Here is a 20,769-nt window from a genome sequence, read left to right as displayed (position 1 = left end):
TGATTAGCAGATATCAGAAGAGCTCAACTCAGTCCTTTATGTGAGCCCAAGTTAAAGACTAATTTATGCACAAAAACAGTTTAAGCTAACGGCAAAGCAGGGAACAGAGACTCAACCTCAGCATGACCTGTAAAGGCAAAAATGCTACTCCAAGTCCTCAGGAGACCTTTTGAGGAGATGGCCTCCATCCTCAGGTGATGGCAGCTCTCACAGAGAGATTTTGTGTTCCCTCACTGCTGCCCAGGTTTGCCTTTTGACAAAACATCCCATCTGTGACTCAAGCATTTTGGAGAAACTCCATATCCAAATTCTCTTCTCAAGGGCTCCAGCACTGGGAGTGGGAGATAAGGATTTTATTACCATTTTTTATTACTAAGTTATGATTACTCAAAGAGCCACAGGCCCAGGGCTCAGTGCTAGGGGGTGGACCTGTTCATAGACTCTTTGCAGTGTCCCCAACATAGGATGATTTTTTGCTTCATCCTACCCAGGGAACAAACCACCCCGTTAAACCAACTCGTGTTGGCATACCACAGGTCAGCCCAGCTACCGCATATGAAGCAAAATGGTCCCACGGACATAACTAACAACACAAAAATCTCCTCTAGAGATGGAACAGGCCTGACAAGACTATTGAGGACATATGCAAGAAACTGAAAATAGACCATAAACACCCCGTTGGGTTTTGTCCTTGCCTTTCCTGACTGCTTTTACCCTACACAAGCTGTGTGTGTGGCAGCAGTAATCATCTTTAATGATCCCTGTTGCTGTGGAATCTCGGAGCAGTCATGAAGAGAGAATAGAGGATGTGGTGAAATGCACCTGAAGTAACACCCAGTAGCTTTGAACTGTCTGTAGATTTTGAAAGATTGAGAGGAGAGCTGTTAACCCTGGGAAAGCACAAGACAGGGAGCAGACAGGCTCCCACTCCAGGGGGAAGCTGTCCCAGCAAGACAACCGGTAAGTAAACTGCAGCAGAGGGGTCAGGCAGCCTCAGATGGAGGTAGCAATGGCACCGTGCTCCCACCACCTGCTCTTGTGAAGATCTGCCCTAGCGAAGGGGAAGTAAAATGTTTTCGTGAGTCACTACAGACACCATGGAGGCAAGTTATAACGGTTAATCACTCAGTGCAGGTGTCGCAAATTTATATCGATGCTGATAACTACAGAGCCTCTGCCTTGTCCCTCTTCCTTGGGCTCTCCTCTGACACCACATCTACGCAAGCAGGATCACTATCCTGAATGAGAAGCCTAGGAAAAAAGCTGTTGCACATGGTGACAAGTGGCTGCTTCTTTCAGACCTCAGGGCAGTGGGGGCTCAGCCCTTCTGTAGCTTTCAGGTGAGCTGTAAGACGTAGCCAGCTGCAGGAATCGTTAGAGACCTAAAACCTATTTCCAAAACTAAGAAAATTTTACTATTGCATCCTACTAAATTGTCCCTGCCAATCAGCTATGGTACTTCCCACCTCAATTCTTCTGTTACTTAGTGCTGCAATGACAGCTTATGCACGAAGTAATCCTTGGCCATCTTCTGCCCAGAACACCTTGCAGTCTTTAAGCAGATTATTTCAGTGTGATTTACAGAAACATAGACATATTGAACGGATCTACAGCTCAGGACTGCTTACTCTCCAAAAAGAAATGAGAGGAGCAGCTGCTATCGTTCTGCAAAGACAGGACACATTAGTTCGCTAGGGTCTAGGAGTCAGTCTGCAATGGCAAAGCTCAGGTACCCACCCAGGGAAACTGGGCAACAAGGCTGCACTCAGAGCAGTAACGAAGAACATGGCAGGGCTCGTACCGGGCCAGATGCAACGTCTTTATTCCAGTTCTGAATGGGAAAACACATCACCTCCACAGCTCACCGTTTGACAGTTCAGTCAGCAAAGGGAGAGGTCACACGTGCCCAGCCGAGGCACAGACTTAGAGGACACAGTCCTGTAGGCACTTCGAGAGGAAGCTCAGCTTCAAAGTACAAACACTGACCAGTTTGGCTTAAATTTTTAATATAAAAACTCACTAAAAATGCTAAAATGTGACAAACCATTGGAAATACTGTGACAAACATTCGCCCTTACGCAGTAAAAAACAAAACAAACCCAAACTGGCAAGAAGCTTTGAAATGCGTGTTTTCTTCTTCCTCCCAGCACATAGGACCATCATCTACTTAAAACGTTCATCTAAAAAAATCCATGGCACCTTCACCTCGTACTTCGATACAAGAGGCTACTCTCGATGGACCAGCACAAATAAACCCAGTAAAAAGAGGACTGCATACTGCAAGAGAAAGAAAAGAAGACACAAGAGTGCACATCCACAGCTAAAGATGCAGTAACAGCAGCAAACATACAGGGCAAACGGTTCTGCCTGCATGTATAAAGTTCTCATGAAGTAATTTCAGCTGGGGTGGGAGAAGCAGGCAGAAAATGAAAGAGCTCTTACCTTAAATTTTGGATAGTCATTCATTAAGATAGTCACTATTCCAATATAGGGCACAAATCTGCAAGAGTAAAGGTTTTATTATATCAAATGGTATTCAAGGGTGCATACAAGAGAAGCACTGCCCTGGTACTTGTACGAAGGAAGAGCCACTCGAGCATGCTGAGGGCAACGGTCAACAGGCTTAGGACTTCTTCCTCCCAAGCAGGGAAGCCACAGCAGTGGGGGCTGAGTGACAACCGGCCCCAGAGTGTGTTTTAGCCTCTACCTTCTTGAGATCTCACTTGCCTGCAAAGACTGTGCCTTGCAGAATAGTTTTGATGAAAACTCTGATCACGCCTGAGCATGCACTGCCTTTGCAGCAGTGTCCATCCAGCATCAAAATCTCAGGATGCAGCTCACAGCTTGATACCTACGCTTAAGCCAATCTAAGAACTGAACTACCTTTGTTTTTTAACTCTCCACAGTACCTTTTGAAATGCTTTCATGCAGGTCACAAAAACCCAGCAGGGAGAGTTCAAGAGGAGAAGGGGATTAACAAATGGCATTGGGGGAGGGCAGTGTAAAAAGCTGCATCTTTTTGAACTTCACTTACCCTCTAGCTCGTCCTACTACGTCCTTTTTCTCCAACCAGTGCTGCCCTCGTTTGTACAGCCCTCTGTCATCAACGGCGTTATTGTCTCCCTTTGTCAAAAATTTGATGTCACCGTTTTGCCTAGCAAAGACCAGACAGCCAGGTAAGTCAGAGAAAATGAACTTACTAAAAGCTGTTCTAAAACAAGTGTGTAGAGACTAACACAAAGACATTAGCAGCAATCACGTCCTACATGTTCAAGCAGGATGAAAAAGGGAAACTGTCAAATGCAGCGGAAAGCAGACAGTTTGGAAAAAAACTGCTAACAAAAGAATGAATTCTGGCCCCAGCCAAGCTTTCCGGCAGAGTTTAAGAACAGAACCAGCAGGATGAGCCATTTCTAGTGAAGGTGCAGCTATCGCCTCTTTGCTTTTGACCTCTCTCATGTTGATGCTTCTCTTACTTCATATAGAAATGTTGGGTTCTGGGCTCCGTACTACCACCCAAAATGAGACTTTGGGGCTAAAGCATACAGTTCTACTCAGTAGTGGTCAGAAGCAAGCTGAAACTTAGAAATTATTAGGAAAGGGGGACAGAACAAAACAAACAATACCATTATGATACTGCATGAACTCACGATGTGCCTACATCTTGAACGCTCTGTGCAGTTCTGAACCCCCTACATCCTTTTTTGAAACGGAGAGAAGAACTGGCAAAGGTTCAGAAATGGGTAACAAGGTCTGGAACCACTTCCATACAAGAAACAACAGACCAGGACTCTTCAGCCTGGAAAAGACAGAACTGATGGGAGATATGACGGTATTCCAATACAAATGATACAGACAGCAACAATCAAACAGCTTTTCACTGCCTCTTCCAATACAAGACCTAGAGGGCATCAAATGAAACTCAGAGGTAATAGGTTAAAACAAGCCAGAGAAGGTGCTACGCAGAACTAACAACGGTGCAAACTAAACCACGTCTTTCTGGAAGGATATTTTGGATGCCAAAAAACCGTATCAGTTCAAAAAGTGACCAGATACTCCACGTAAATAAGAAAAGGAGGCTATTAATAAAGAACTGTGACTTTGTGCTTGAAATCATAATTTGCAGAAAGCAGGGAAATTATCACTACATACTCTCTCTAGTCTTTAATTTGTCCTGAGATGAATTAGTTAGCTTGCCAGAAACAGAATCCTGGAGCAGATGAACCTTTGCTTTGACCTGGAAACAGTTGCTGTTATGCTCTAGTTTTATACACCATGTTATGCATCCTTCCCCAGTCATTTCCATTCAGCTTGCTGGACACCCAGCAATACTTGCTTCTAAGCAGCAGTTTGTGCCGCTACTCGGCGATCGGCCGGCCACCGTCTTCTCCCTGTGGCATCTGAAGGCAGACGCTGAGCAGGAGTGTTCTCGTTGCTTGATTCTGTCAGCTTACTCACAGAAACGACAGATCAAATGCAACACGGGGAAGCATGCAGAAGGTCTTCTGAGCTCATGCTGTTTTCATCATGCCTGAATACCAATGTGCGTTACTTGACAGGAGAAGCTTGGAAGGAAAAAAAGGGAAAAAGAACAGATCTTTCTTCAAAGCACATTTAGCTCACAGTGTGGGAACAGCAAACACTCTAGCTTACAGACAGTCTGGAAAAAGATGAAGATACCCAAAGGTGAGGATAACACAGTTTCAGCTCTGAAGACTGATGGTGTAGGAGAGCACCATCTTATTGAGCAGATTCAGTGCTCTATCACGAACCACCACGAGAAGCCCACAGCACAGTCGCTCTGCTGTCTGAAAGGTGAATGAAATCTGGTCTGGCTGTTCTGCACCAAAACCACTAAGTAAATTTTGACCACAGACTCTGTGTTTAGTGATAAAGAATGAACTCAATTTTGCTCTGAACAAAGAAGAAAAGGCTAGCAAGTAAAAAACCATTTTCTCACTGAAATAATACTGATGTGAAATGGAGCCCGAGTTGCCACAAAATCATGGAGAACAGGGTTTCTGTTTTCCCTCATTTTGACAGTCCTGTCAGCTTTTACAGAGACTTTTCACAGCTTTCATTCAGTCCATAACTACAGGAAGAAATGGGAAACTCTGCCCATTCAGAGGACACTCCTGAATTCCAAACTGGCACCAGGAAAATATTCTTTAACTAGTGAAAGAAGCAACTGATACCTCAGAGTCCTGCCTTCAGTGCTCAGCTTCAGATCACAGTACGTATTTTTCAGTTTTATCTTTCCTACTATAAAGATCAGGTTTGTGTTTGGTTGTTTTATTTAAATGAAACCTAAAATACTGGAGAACTGCTTTACTTCATGGAATCTAGGATTGGCACTATGGTTCTGTTACATTTTAAAAAAAAAAGCGCTGGATACCTTAAGACCTAGTGCTGAGATAGAGCCAGGCAAAGAAAAGAAGGGTGGGGAGTATCTGGAGATGAACTGCCGCACAGAATGCACGTTTCTGCTTCTCCTTCCCATACACTGGCTGAGATCGAAGAGAGAAGACCCTGACCTTTCTTGCCGCTTCAATAATCAGCCCAAGCAGCAGCACTGGAAGCCAGCTGAGCCTTTAGCATGCAACACAGGAGAAGGAAAGTAGCGTTTCACTTAAAAGAGTTCCCAAGACATCATAAAAAGTGCACGTGCAACATTAGATATCAAATTTACCAAGTATACTGACCTTATTTTTAAATTAGTGGTATCAAAGAACAGTGCTTTGAAAACTGACATTGTTAAATGTTTTTGATATAGAATAAATCTGAATAGCAAAGGATCTGCTCTGCCTACTGGGAGAGGTGCCGCTCTCTCATAGCCAGGATTTCAGCTGGACTATTTATGTGCATAATGCTGGTCGACCTTGATGTTGGGCCAGACAAACGGTCTAGATGTCCCAACAGCTGTGGCCACTACGAATGCCTGGTGGAAGGGACCATCTCTATCCCATCGACCTCACTTGACCAGAGCAATCCTTAAATGCCACCCTTACATATGATTCAAGTGATTCACTTAACCTAGGAACAGATCTCTGAGCCCTGGAATAGCTCCAGTTCATTCATATTGCAGCAGGCATTTACTCAGCAGAAACAGATGCTGGGACCCCATCCCACTGTTCCCCTCTCAGAGCTGGCTTGAAGAGCCAGGGATTTAGTTCAAGGTTTAGTTTTCACTCAAGCACTTCATGGAGCTGGCTCGTATCCCCACAGACTGGCCTGGAGCAGTCACAGTTGCATCTTCCCCGACCAGCAAAATAGGAAGGCTCACAGCTGCAGAAGAAGCTTGGCTTGGAAAACTAAACCCTGTTCAGCAATCAAACCAGAGTGACTGCGCTTCATTCCTTCGGACATGCAACCTGCTAAACGTTTACAGAGAACAACACATGGCGAGCATAGCGCAGCACATATAGGGACTCCGAGTATAACAACACAACACTTCCTACAGAAAAGAAACGAAACACCCTGCCTCTGCATGAGAGCAGGAACCAGGAGCATAAAGACAAGCTTTAAAATAACGCACGCTATGCCCGTCTTTTATAAGTTCTACCTCTACCAACAAGAGCCACTTCACAGACACAAATGCGGCCATACCTACAGGAGACAGCACAGCAACGTTACGTAGCAGCTTGGGATGGAAATGATGGCACAGGAGACATTAAGTGACATGGGGAATCCAGGATACCAGCACAGACTCCCCAGCTTGTGAATTCTGCTGGATGATCCTTACAAGTAAACCAAAGAGGGCAGATTTCATCTGTCTGAAATTTCTATGTTACTTCTTCCTACAGCACCTGGACACCTGTTACCGATATCCCACCCATTCGTTTACCCAAGGAGATAAGGAAAAATACAGTTTAGCTAAACATCTGCAGTACAATCCCCCAAACTCTCGACATACTTCTCATGAATTTTCAGGACGCGATGTACTATAGGAATTTCCCTTCCTTCTATCCTAAAGACCACGATTTCTCCCACTCTGATTGGATCTTCAATTCGGTTTGTGAGGAACAGGAGATCTCCTCTGTGAAATGCAGGCTCCATGCTTCCACTGAAAAAAGAAAAGAGAAGCAACTGAACAATATTCAAACACTCAGAAACAGGTTTCAGAGTTTACAGTCCTTTATGAAAAATCTCACAATAACCTCAATGAAAAGCTCCTAAGAAAACCACATGGACTTGGAGACCAGGCATGTGTCTAACCTCTACTGCATTCAGATTTTCAATCACCACACTACCAGCACTTCAGATTTGTTGGGAAAAGAGCACTGCCAGCAGCCAGTATTAAAAGCACACCAAACGGGAAAAGCCTTCTGCCTTCTTCATAACAACAAGGCTCACGACAAGCAGTATCTTCTCGACTTCCGAGCTCTCCATTGGTCAGTCTACACTGGCAGCACTGCAGCAGTGGGAAGCTCTATTTCATTTATTCTTATTTTTTGCAGGCAGACAGATCATCCTCATGAACAAAGCACTGAAAGCATACAGGCTCTTGTATTCCCATCTGGAACAGACAGACGGGTGTGCTAAAAAGTTGTTATTGTGATTCATCGCTTTGCTTAACGATCTCATTTCAGGCACTGCTATTCAAGTTATTTTTCTCCTGTCTTGTAAATGGCAATTGTTACAAAATACTTAACCTTCTTAATTCCAAATAAATAATGCAGTACAAAACAAAATGATGAACTTTAAGTACCGCATATATTTGTGTTTTATCTCAAGACAGGGTAGAAGCTGCTATTCAGAACAGAAGATCACATCGCTGAAGAAGGGACGTGACCTAACGGCCCCTGTCTTACTCACTGGGAGGAACAGCATGAACCATCTCCCCTGGACTTCACAGACCCGTCAGGAGGCAACAGGAACACGACTCGGTTTTATTTTGCGGGAGTTTTGTTAAATGGCACGCAGTAAATAACATGGACGTAGGAACACACGGAAAGGCCAACGCGGCCACAGAACAGGCCCCGTGCAATACCTACGCGGCGTCTGACAGCACCAGCATCTGATAGCTGCCCAAGAACTTGGGCCACAGGAATTTGTCCCAGGCACTAGGAGGGTGGGGGTAACACTGGTGGAACCTACTGCATGGCACTTCTGCGAAGGCACCTAAAACATATCCAGTTACAGAGTGATATCCCTTATTTTCAGCCATGCGTATAAAAGGGTACGGCTACAGCTCCCCTTTTCCTAGCCATGTTACAACTCACTAGGCGGCCAGGGAAAAAACCAAGCAGCTGCAAAAGAAGAGTTGGTGAATACTTTCAAGGATGCTACATAACACATAATAAAGCTCAATGGGCATTTCAGCAAGCCAGTTGCCATTTAAAAAAACCCAACGACTCCTTTTCATTATACAAGTTTATTTGCTGGCATTGCAAAGATTTCCACTTCCTTTTCACTAACCAAGACTCACCACATACCTCAACTGGTCACGTAGCAGCAACAAAACATGCGAACAGGCACGGCAGGAGGTGCCACTGCTATGTACTGCTACCACAACTTCTGCTATGGGAAGTGCCATTAGCCTTGATGAGAAGAAGAGCTCTGCCACAAACATTGCTTTTACACCGGGATGATTTGCCCGAGCAATGGGTTCATCACTTGTGCCAGGCCCCCTGCTTCAAGGCCTTTCTTTTCCAAATCGCTGAGCATTTCTCCAGGAGGCTTGGTACAATACAGAAATGCCTGGTTTGCGCTCTCGCCTTATTTCTTTGAAGTCCCTCCTCAGGATCACCTCTTGAATGTACAAGCCCGCCAGCTGACAGAAGTGGAAGGGTGAGGTGCTATTTTTACACAAGGCTGCCAGCCTTGCTTACCTACTTCCTCTTCCCTCGCTTTTCCTCTGCGTTACACGAGAGCACGAGTTCTTAGAGAGCCTCTTGCCCACCGGGGATGGGGCGGGAGCCTCCAGCTGCCCCATCCCTCTGGAAAACCTTCTCCGGTGGGGTACCGGCGGCCCAGCACCGCCACGCCACGACAGGGCCCGCCTGTTCTCCAGACCTTACCCACGCCCCGTGGGGTTTCACCCCTCACCCCCGAGCGCTACCGCCAAACGAGCCCAAACACACACACACACACACACCACACACCACACACACACACACACCGGGGTTTACCTCAGCACCACCACGATGGGGCTCTCGCTGCCCGTCACCACCATCAGCCCCTTCCAGATCATGAGGGCGGACGAGACGATCATGCCGAAGTTCAGCACCTGATAGTACAGCTGGGGGGGGGGGGGGGGGGGGGGGGCGGGGAAGTCAGTCAGACGCCGCGGCCCGGGGCCGGGCAGGGTAGAGCAGACCCGGCCCCACCCCACGGGACCCCCCCCCCCCCCCCCCGACCCTCCGCCCCGCTTCGTCACCTGCCGCTTGTTCATGCGCCGCACATCGTCCAGGAAGTCCAGCGACAGCATCGCCGGCACCAACGACGGCGGCGGTACCACCACCGCCCGCCCGCCCGGCCCCGCTTCCGCTTCCGGCCCCGCTTCCGCTCACGTCACCGCCGCTTCCGGCCCCGCCCCTTAAGGGAGGCGGTGGAGGGGGCGTCATGGCGGCCTGAGCCAAGAACGACGCCCAGGCAGGCACCCTTGGATGCTTTTATTTGCAATACTTTGAAGTAAACATCATAGCAAGGCACAAACGCCGCTGCGGGTTAAATAGATACGTGATGGCTCGGGAGTGCCCCCTGCTATCCTTAACTCTACGTAGGCTACCTGGTAAAACATCCCCTAGGCTAACGTACACCGTATCAAAAAATACAAAGAGTCCAAACCGTTCGTATCAAAACACGTCGAGACGAGAAGGTGAGCGATCCGAATGCAGTAAGATAAATAGTTCTTAAATTATTTAAACATCGTCATAGTAAACAATAATGAGCAGGGTTCTGGCTCAACGTAATAAAAAAAATGGTATAGAAGATAATTATATTACACGAAGCGCACGTGTGATGGGGGAACGAGTGAGGAAAGAGAAAGTCAATATGACTACACGGAAAGAAACGTCTCCCAAGTGACAGGTAACACCGAGCCGTGGCAGGAGAAGAGCTACCAACGGATGCCAGCCCTCGCAGGGCCGCAGGCAGGATGGCGGTTCCCGCTTCTGCAGGCTGCGCTTCCCTCCTCTGCCGCAGCAGCTGAAAACGAGCCGGTCAGGGAGCCCTGGCTCGTGCCGTCAGGAGTGCCGGGATGGTTTCACTCCAGCTGATGCCATGGACAGGGGTGGGGGATGTCCTCCCCTTCTGGGGATGGTGGCGTCCCCTCCCCAGCGCTCCTCACCTGCCACCCGACTCTGCCCCAGCTCCCCGCTGATGAGCCACCGACCACCAGGCACAACTGCACCCACCCCCGGGATGGCTTCCAGCAGCGCAACTCCACTGTCACACAGCCAGCGAGTCCCCGAGGGGCACCAGGCCCTCCTTAACGCAACATGTGGCTTTGAGCTGTGCTCACCCAAGAGGGCGGGGGCTACAAAATTCTCTTTCAGGATGATTCAGGTCCAAGACATTTCATTAAATTGCCGTTTGGAAAATAAGGTTGTTATTTGGGCAATTAAAGAAAAATCAGCACAACTTACAGCTTGAACCCATCCCATGTAACAGAAGATCCCGGATCGGCCAGCACAGTCCTGACAAGTGTGTTTTGCTGAGAGTGTTATGAGTTAAAATGAGTAAAACAAAGGCAGGATGGGAAGAGAAAAAAGAAGCCATAAATAGAAGGAGAAAGAAAGCGAGACAGGGAAGGCAAGGCTGGGGCTCCGGGCAGAGGCTGAGGCAGTGCACACTCGAAGGAAGAGAGCTCATCTTAAGGAAACTGCAGATGCAGAAAGTGCTCCTTGATCCTCAGGAGTTGGACAAGCTCCAGCGAGGATTCTCGCCCTGCTTTCCCTTTTCACCTCTCTGGTCTGGCAGAGAGTTAGTGCTTAGGATGCAATGGCAGGGTGTTTTTTTTCTTTTTTAAATTTCCCTTACAAATAGAAGTTAACGGAAAGCAATGTCCATCCCAAGAAATCAACAGAATATTTCAAAGATTCGCCCCATCCCCACCCCATATTTTGAGTAAAAACCCCCCAACAAAAAACCCTTGACCAACCAAAAGGGGTTTTTTGTTTTTAAGTCTTAAGAGACTTTGAATGATTGTTCTGTGAGGTGCTGTTAGGACCCTCCACGCCACACGTCTGACTGTGTTCACAAAGAGCTGAGTCACTTTTGCACTCTTTGCATTTCAGGTTTTCTTCTTCCACCGTAGTGTTCATCTCGCCATTATACCCCTCGTGTCCATTCTCACTCATCTCCCTTTGTAATTTCTGCCTTTCATCTTCCTCCTCCTCGTCGTCTTCCTCCTCATCCTCTTCCTCCTCTTCCTCCTCCTCCTCCTCCTCTTCCTCCTCATCTTTTACTTTATGAACAATGAAGAGGTGTCTGTTCAGAGAGATGTGAGAGGTGTAGCACAAACCGCAGAACAAGCACTGGTAGGTGGAGCTGTCTGTCTTGTGCCGAGGTATGTGTTCCTGAAACTCAGTACTGATGTCTGTTGCAAATCCGCATTTAGCGCATTTCCAATGCGCTTTCAGTTTTTTGGCTGGCGGCGCGTCTGAACCCGCAGCGGTCTCTGCCTGACCCAGCTCATCCGTTGCCATCCTCTTTGGAGATTTTGCCTTAAAAAAATAAGATTAAAAAGTTACTTTATTGTTTGAGCCCACAGAAGAAGAAATGCTAAATTCCACACATGTATCTGAAGACACCTGAGGGTGAATACATGTCGGTATTTTGACAGAAACTAAACGAAGCCATGCCTAGGGACTCCTGTTGCACTGCCTTTCCTACCAGTACCCAAACACCTCACCCCAACTGCTGTCCTGTGATGTGAGGTGGGAGACCTGGGAGGGGTTGGCTGGGCAGAAACATGATGGGGAAGGAGAATGTGAACTTGGTGTGGGAAGGAGGATCCCCCAGAGCAGGGACAGCTGAGGGACATGGGGATGGTCATTAGCCCAGGCAACGCTTCTCAGATTTAACATTTTCCCCTCCACTCTGGCTTCTTCTTCATGGCATCTCTCATTAACTCATCCCCTCTGTCTTATAATCCCGCAGCGTGCTTCTCCTCCCATGAGGATGGCTCGCTTGCATATGTCCCTTCATGTGATTTTGTTATCTCCTTATCCAGCAGCATTGAGCAGTCTTTGTTTACAATACAGCTGATAGGCTTGTATTTGCAGACCCAGCTGGAGCCACGTGAAGCAGCTGCCTGCCCCCATTTAGCCGGGTGCCCTGGTACATCTGCTCTGCTTGGGGGAACCAGCCATCAACTCATGGAATTGAATTCTTGAGTTACCCCAGGTTTCCTTACGGCATAAAAGCAGAGGGGACTCAGTCTTGGCTGCGATCCCTCTGGGCTACGGTACAGCTGAACAATAAATTGCAGTGATACGGAAAACCTACGTCTATTTTTGAAGTAAATGGAGGAAAGAAGCCCAATCAGCCAACCCTCCACTCCAGAACACCCCGAAATAAACCGAGTTGAACAGTTACATTTGATGAAAAAAATTACACAGTCCTATTTAGGAAGAACACAGTTCTCATCGGTAACGGATCTAGTAAGTATTTTAAAACAGAAAAGGTATCTTTTGTAACTAGCAGAAAAAGTGAGGGAGAGAGAGGAAAAATGTACCAGGCTCATGAACAGAGTGGCAGGGGAATACAAGGGTAATAGCAAACCTAAATTAGACCTGGGTACAAAGTAGACTGAAAAAAGGCCAGTAAAACACAGGGCCACACATTCAAGAGTATCTTGAAAAACGCAAGATACGTTGCCAAGCTGCTGCCGCAGCTCAGCTGTGCTTTCAGTTCTGATCCTGACTCTTTTTTTTTCTCAGAGAGAAACAAACTGGATGGAGTTGAGAAGAGGGAAAGGAAATCTGCTGTATGGATGAGAAGGCTTGACTGCCGCAAGGGTGCGGCTCGACATAACACCCCGAGTGAACAGCTAGTCGCCAGGTACATTTATTTTTCAGTGAAAACATATCAGTTACTTCTGCCGTGTCTCTCTCTGGAGCTTTTGCTTTGGCCATCTGGGATAAGTCTGGGTTTTTGATGCCATGCATGAGGCTGATGTGATTCTCCAGCATGAACGGCTGAGGAAATGTCTGATTTTCATCTGTGCAGTACCTTGGAAATATAAAAAGAAAGAAAATTTATTAGATGAAATGCCCAGCTGTCCATTTCCATCCAAACAGCTCTTTGTTATGTAGCAAACCAACAGGTGTCATCGGAGACAGACGCTGGTGAGCCATATACTATTAGATTACCAAAATATACAGCAAATCATTGTTTTAATAATAAAACATTACCCCTGAGAGAAAGCTAGAACAGTTTAGAATTTACCACCGTAAGCATGAATAAGAATGAAAGTAGGGCGCATCTTATTTACAGTACAGTACTAAATTAATACAGGGACTAGTGGAGATCAGGCCCACTGTGCTACGTGCTACACAAGTACAAGATAAATAATCAAGATGCAAAACACATGGCAGAAAAACGACTCTCGGATGAGAGGCGTACACACAGATGGACCTCATGACTTGTGTAACACCGAGGAGGCCTGTGGCAGAACCAGGTTCTGCACCCAGCGCTCCCAAGCACCAGTGCAGCATCCCATCCGCAAGACCATGTGTATCGTATGTAACACACTTAAAATTCTTACAAAACCGCTAAACTTCCAACTTTGCTAACAATAACCTAGGCAGAAGCACTCACGAGTGCATCATTTATACGTAACTATTCATGTTAAAACTTGGTAGGATTCAAGAGCTGCCAGAGACCATGGTTGCATTTCAAGTGGAGATGGGAATGGGATGTGCCATCTGTTAACCTTCACTCCCAGATGACCGAGGTCTACTGGAAATAAGTGTCAGGTCTTGCAGACGCATATCCTCCCTCCTGCAGCATGCTGAGGTACACAGAGCTCTCTGTTAGCAACCAGAAAACCCAAGATTGACTTAGTACTCTTCTGCTGCCTGCCAGTGTGACACAGGGAAGGTCCATCAGCTACGCAATGACCCGAGCAATGAGGCGAGTAACACCAGACCTCTCTGAAATGCACAAATTGCAGTTGAAATGCAGGCAGCAAAGGATGAAAAGCAAAAGAGAGGAGATGAAGTGTCTCTGGGCAACAAAGACATCTTTTAAAAGAAGAGAATAAGATTCCTACTGATCTTCCAGTAACTAGACGGAAATTAAACAGCAGTCAGTAATGATGTGAAAATGCAGACATGCTCATTGAATACTTCTGCTTTTTAACAGGAACCGCTTGGATGATAAATCAATTTTTAATTATGATGGAATTTTTCTCCCTCATGGAGGAAAGATGAGAGGTTATTAAGTGGTATTTATCAAAAATAAACATGTTGAAAATCAAGCGTTCCAGACAGTTTGTACTTAAGACTTCAAAAATAAGAACAAGTTCCCATAACAATAATCAAGTGAATTATGAAAGAAAATATACAAAACATCAGAATATTTTGCAATTCGTCCTAATTTAGAATTTTTTTCATGTGAGCAGGGAAAGATGCTTTCCTAGCCTGAATTATTCCAGTGGCAGGAGGGTATTCAAGCAAGTTCTCTACCACTGGTTCCTCCCTACAAATTTAAAAGAAGGCAGAGGCAAGGGGCAGGAGGGGAAATCACAGCTTGAAGTGTTAGAAGCCAGAGGGAGGTCACCTACAAGACAGCATGCTGGAGTCACAAAAATACTAAATTGTCAGATCAATGACAAATTTTACTCATGCTTCACATGGAAATCTAGGAGAAGAGGGTGATGTGAAGTTAAGGCATCAAAACCCCTAAAGAGAATAACAAGTGAGACTGATAACAAACTGCCTGGTGGGAAGAAGGAAAACAGACACCAGCAGCCAAAGGAAAAGAAAAGGAGCAGCAGAGATGTGATGCCTTACAGAGCGCAGAAAGGAGCTGAGAAGGAATTCAAAGAGACGGGAGGATTTGCGAGCAGCGGTCACATAGGTGATTTTTAGAACAGCGCTCTGGACAAACTAAGCAGGATCAAAGGGGAGACTGGACAGAAGACCTCGGATTGAAACAAAGAGCAGCTGTTGGAGATGCTGGGACAAGTATTCCAAGGAAGAGGTTTCATTTGAAGAGTGCTGTGATTTCAGTAAGTCTCCCACTACAATGAATAAAGAGAGACAACCACTGTCCAATTAAGACTTCATCAACAGATTTTGAGAAGGAGCAACTACAAGCTTAAGAATTAAACACAACCACAATTCACTTGAATTTGTAGCTGTGTCTTCTCTGCTGTAAATATGGCATGACCATGGACCCTTGGGTGAAGCTGTGGATCCACAACTGTGTCGTTCTGAAACGTAGTAGAAAAACTGGACTCCAGGGCCTGTACAAGCTAATGTATACAGTAGGCTGGCACAGCCCAGGTTGTTACGTATTTCTATACAAATCCTTCTCCCCGGCTAGGCCTTACATTCATTTTGATTCTAATACACCCCACTTTGAAAACAACTGATCCAGAGAGAATAGGTTTATAAAAACGAGGTGCAGGTAACTTGAAAGACCATCGCCCACAAACTTAAAGCAGAATGAAACATACTGGGAGCCAACGTTTCATCTTCTCCAGAGCTTCCAAGTCAGAGCACAGTTACAAGAAATGGAAAGTTTAGAAGTCCTGGCTGAAAAATGTGTCAGGAATGTATTCCTATCAGGCCCCAGTGGTGATGCCAATACTTTATCCATTTACTAAAAGCTATTGTGGCTCACTAGGCAGTCCAAAGAAATAAAGTACATGAGGGATGTACTCTTCAAGACAGGCTTTTAGTAACTTAAGTGCAATAAAGTGACAGCACACTCTTCAGAGACACTTGCATTAAACCAAAATTTTAGTTAAAAAAAAAAAAATCCCCCAAGCTACATCACTGCAAACTTCCCTTCCAACACAAATGTGCTTTAATTCTGTTTCAAAAGGATGTCTCAGAACGAGACAGGAAGCAAGTCTGCAGGGTTGCTTGATGTACGACTTATTTTGCAACAGTAGATGAGAACGCAGCAGTTGTAGAGGCAGTTTTGTAAGCGCTGGGCTTTGTCCTGAACTGAGACTGTACTCACAGTTAAAATATGTTCACCAGCAATGATTTTCATTCACTGCTGATTGACATAGATCATCTGAAGTCTCCAAATCCATTTTCCAACCTTAAGGTGCGTCTTCCCAAGCAAATCCAGCAGTCTTAATTCTCCACTGCCCTGCAGCTTGTGCAATCAGTTCTGCCTGTGTAAAGTGGTGGCAAGATCTAGTGCCCTGGTTAATTTTTTACACACCTTTTGTACCATTTTTTCATGGGGAAGGCACAAGAGTGATGCATGATTACACCAACCGCGAAGCAGCGAAAGATTGGCCCAGTATTTTATTGGCTGTTCCACAAGGGTGCACAATATAATTCTCATTTTGCACCTGCAGATCTTAAATCAAACCTTACCCTAAGTTTCCAAAGGGCATTGTGCAGTCAAAAGCAAGGACTTATTTTAGCCACCAAGTCTCTCATGTTTAACATATTCTTCTTCTCACTCTCCCTCAGTAACTTATAGCCTGGAGTAGATAGGAGCAGACACGGTCTATTACAAAGGGCTTCCAAACTTGAAGAATTAGCCTGTTGTTGTTGAAAACAAATTTGAAAAGTGGCGTTCAGTACGTACCAGCAAGTATAAACTTTCTTTGCTGTGTCATGATTATTGCGGATGTGTCTACGGAGACTGTTGGAGGCATTAAACGAGCGTTCACACTGTCGACAGGGATATCTCTTCATAGACTAGCAGAAGAACAGAAATATCTTTTAATAACAGGGAGATGGAAGGCATTGACTGGTTTCTAACATTCCCGTGCTCTTCATATGGACCTTACCTCTCAGGTGCAAAAAATCCCTCTTCCACTGATAAAGATCACTGTGATTTTGGGGTCCCACTTATACTCAGCCCAGCAGCTGGCTAATACTAGCACTGGTCTTATAAAAACCAGGACTAGTTAAAGCACATGCTTGATTTATTTTTTTTAATAGGAATTGCATTAGCTCCTTCTCCTGTGGGCTCATTTCATTACAGGAACCCCTGTAGAATTAATTCAGTGGAAGGTCCCTTCTGCCCCAGAAGAAGGCAGGACCCCAGTGAGAAGTACAAGTCCACTTACCCTTCTCTCTCCTCATAATTCATCACAATAAAAGGGCAAGATGTTAAAGAGCATCACGTAGTCCTGCTTGTTATCCATGTATGATATCCACGTCCCCCTACACAACTCTGCCCTGTAACTAGCCTCCTCCTTTTTCTACAGTCCTTTGTATAACCTTGCATGCATTCCATTTAAAATCTTCTTAGACTTGTTTAATGAATACATATATTTATTGAACTTAAATATTTGGCAAATTTCCTACTTCTATAGAATTCAAATGGAAAATCCATCATTCTCAACCTGCCCCCATCTTCTTCTCTTAATACTTATCAAATGGGACAATCCAGCACTCCCCAAGTCAAGCTAGAAGGAATCAAAGACAGATTTCCACAGCCTCTGCTCATGGGACTCGAGAAGGGTAAGTCAGTATATCAAACAAGAAGTCCTGATGCCAAAGTACTAAGAAATCTGACTGCACACAAACTCTTGGCCTATGTTCTGCCAGCAAGCAAGGATTAGCTTGACAGAAGTAGGTCAAGGCAACACAAGGCTTGAGCTGGAGGAAACCAACAAAATTGAGATTTACAGTTCTTGATAGCTCTACGCACTGCATGAGGCTGTTACTCTTCCCCAGTTAGATGTAGTGATATCTACGAAACAATACAACATAATTTAGAGGAACTGTATGTCCTTCTGTAACTTTGAATGTAGATAGTTTAGATGAGACTGTTGAACCAACTGGAGAAGACACAACTTTCCATCCACTTACCCAGATGAGCCGAAGAGGAAGCCTGACATTAGATGCAGTGGAAGGAGGAACAGCAAAGAGGATGAGGTATGCAGGTTGTAGGGTATACGATCAAGGACAGAAAGTGTGCTTACAATAGGCTATATAATTTTTTTTTGTTCTGGCCTGAGCTTACTCTTCAGTGAGCTTGCAAACAGATTCTCCGTTTCTTTTTGCCCCAAATGTTAACGATTATCAGACTCTTTTGCTAAAAATATCTTGTTACCTAGTTGTGTTTCATCTGAGTCCTTACCCTTCCATGACTTCTCTTCATGTGGGACACATAGGTTTCCCGATCGGGGATCCACTGTGAACATTCCTTGCAAGTCCAACCAGTTCTTCTCAGTCTGGACTTGGATTCAGGAATGTGTCCTTCCACCCTCATGTCCTTCCTTGGCAGAGGGGAGTGGGAAGTCCCGTTGGCTACCGACAGCTGCTTTGGTGGGGTATGAACCTGGTTCCTTGATGCCTTCTCAGACTTCTGTCGAAAGTTTGAGAGCTCCTCAGGATTTTGGGGGACTCCATGAACACCCTGGATAACAATAATAATGGAATCACATGTAACATTTATATGTAATTCATATTGTACACCTTTATTTATAAATAAATAACATTTATTATTTAAATAAATCATTTAAGCTCCTGCCCCCCCCCTCCCCCCAAACAGTATGCTGATGGTTTGCTCCTGCGTATCTTTCCATTTCCCCTTGAAGCCAGCTCTAGTGCTTTCCCCGGCAAGAGATTTTCCCAAGAAACATGAAGCTTCTATTTATGTTTCCTGCGTGACAATAACAGCTCCTTGGTGCTGCCTGTTGAACATTTTGGATGAGCTCTGAGAACTCTGGTTAAACAGGGAAGATGTAATGGAAGAGAAATGTTAATTGTCATTATTTCAAGAGCTCTAAAAACACATTGCTTTGGTAAGCTCTGAATGAAATGTTTGCTGTTATCTTGGGGGCTCCAAAGCTGCTTCATCTTTGCTCAAGGGATGGGAAGAGACAACCTCTCATTTTCTCCAACCCTACTTTCCTCAATTCCACGATGCCTATTGCTATTTACATTTTCATGGTTCAAAACTTTGCTCTTGACAAATAAAAGCAAGCATAAAGCCAGAAATCAGCCTTTTAAGGAATATGTCTCCAGGCTCTTTGGTTGTTCAACAGGCCAAAATCCAAAGTCCCCCAAAAAGTTATTTTAACAAAGAAAATTGAACATAAGGAAAATAATCCAGAAACGACGAGCTGTGGGAAAGCAAAAGCAAATAAAATAGCAACATACCAAAGAAACCTCAAGAAACTCCCCTAGGAGCAACAACAGTTCATCCACACAAAAAGATAATTTAGAGGTTTAATTGTGCACAGTAATTAATAACGGGTAAAGTTTCAACACACAAAGGCCCCAGGCCTTTGGAAGTCTTTCTGTGGGTTAGACACCAAACAAACTTCAAAACACAAGGTCTCATCTGAGATGCCTGCGTGCTTTGCACCTGATCCAGCTGATGTCCACAGAAGCTCTTTCATGCAATGGCAGGGCAAGGACAGCTGTGCTCCACAGCATTGCCAGCTATTTAGGGTAACGTGAACACTTCACCTTTCTCCCCATCTGGAAATCTCAAGAGTGTTTTATGAGCAAAGAGTACATTAGGAGGCATTACTCTATTCCTCCTGTTATCACACCACTGGAGGAGAAAAAAAAGGAGCACAGAAAAATGAACTGACTTCTCTGCAGAATCAATAACAGGAACGAGACCTCCTAACTCCTACTCTTACGCTTTAACAGCAGAAAGCCAGGAAAGATGAGAAGGCACATGGTTTCTTTATTTTGCATGGAAAAGCAAATTAGACAGCACCTCCTATAAACTCTACATTGCATAAAGGAGCGTGATCTGATAGGAGAGAAGATGGGTTAGTGCAATTACTACCCTGCCACAGCCAAAAAGCCTTCTTCAATTAGCATCTCAAAGACCTGTTGATGGCCAAATACAGCCTCATGGTTAAAAGACAAAAGTTTTGCAGTGGAGGTGTCAGGGCGCTGGTGCACAAACTGCTGCAGGCAGGTCCCTGGGGGTGGGATTTGCAAATGAATTGCAACAAGTTGTGTACCTCAACTCAAGCCTGTCTTTTAGCAGTGGGGTTGAATGCCTCTTTGAAGGTCCAAGCCTTAATCTCGACTCTATTTTCCTAGCTATAATAGAGGAAGATTAGCAATCATCAACTTCACAGGAGGGTTTCAAATTTTAATTCATTACTGCATGCGAAGCATTTCCAGATTTGCAAGTCAAAGTCATGGTGGAGAGAGCAAAGAAGTAGTTCTGAATGGTTTTTGCTTTTAGGAGTGAGCTAACAAATCTTCTGGCTTTTTAAGTGTAAATATAAAAAAAAATAAAGTCACTGATTAAAAAAATTATGTCACTTTTTTTCTAATCAAAGGGAAGTAAGACTTTGCAAGCTCTTTCTTCAGAATGCCATCAAGAAATCTTCCGACAGGATTTCCACGGCAATGTTGTTAGACACTGCACATAGAAACATAATGACTAAGACAACAGAAAAACGCAGCGCTCACACATTCGTGGGATAATCAGATCTGCAAGTCGTCACACGCATCTTGCTAGAAACCACCACCAAATGGACAATAACCGGCTTCTCACATGTATAAAAGAGCGATGAATGATAGTGAGATTATTGCAGTGCTCATTGCAATATGAGCCGTTGCTGAGGGAGGGCAGGTTCGAAGCGCCCTCCGGACTACCATTTCCACCAAGTTTTGGGGTTGCACACAACTATCCATT

The 20,769-nt window shown here is 45.1% G+C and overlaps 2 protein-coding genes across 5 annotated transcripts in view; both read right to left on the bottom strand.

Moving 5' to 3' along the window:
• Positions 1–1,805: 1,805 nt before the first annotated feature.
• Positions 1,806–9,448, bottom strand: SEC11A (SEC11 homolog A, signal peptidase complex subunit). 4 transcript variants are annotated; one of them, XM_059823670.1, is made up of 6 exons: positions 9,380–9,448; positions 9,132–9,241; positions 6,914–7,063; positions 3,035–3,154; positions 2,443–2,500; positions 1,806–2,277 (listed from the first exon to the last, which is right to left on the bottom strand). In XM_059823670.1, exons 1-6 carry the CDS (start codon positions 9,428–9,430, stop codon positions 2,227–2,229), a joined length of 540 nt encoding a protein of 179 aa, XP_059679653.1. In that variant the 5' UTR covers positions 9,431–9,448; the 3' UTR covers positions 1,806–2,226. The 4 variants fall into 4 exon arrangements, with proteins under 4 accessions (XP_059679653.1, XP_059679654.1, XP_059679655.1 ...); XM_059823671.1 differs by lacking the exon at positions 2,443–2,500; XM_059823672.1 differs by lacking the exon at positions 3,035–3,154.
• Positions 9,449–11,075: 1,627 nt separating this feature from the next.
• Positions 11,076–20,769, bottom strand: part of ZNF592 (zinc finger protein 592) — a 39,581-nt gene continuing 29,887 nt past the window's right edge. Inside the window, 4 exon segments of the mRNA XM_059823923.1 lie at positions 11,076–11,669; positions 13,044–13,179; positions 16,729–16,841; positions 18,235–18,513. Of these exon segments, the coding sequence (XP_059679906.1) occupies positions 11,124–11,669; positions 13,044–13,179; positions 16,729–16,841; positions 18,235–18,513 (1,074 nt within the window). The 3' untranslated portion in view covers positions 11,076–11,123.

This window comes from Gavia stellata, chromosome 13 (genome assembly GCF_030936135.1).
Source record: "Gavia stellata isolate bGavSte3 chromosome 13, bGavSte3.hap2, whole genome shotgun sequence".
Classification (NCBI taxonomy): Eukaryota; Metazoa; Chordata; class Aves; order Gaviiformes; family Gaviidae; genus Gavia; species Gavia stellata.
Note: the sequence above shows the minus strand (reverse complement) of the source record. Positions and strands in the feature narration are given on the sequence as shown.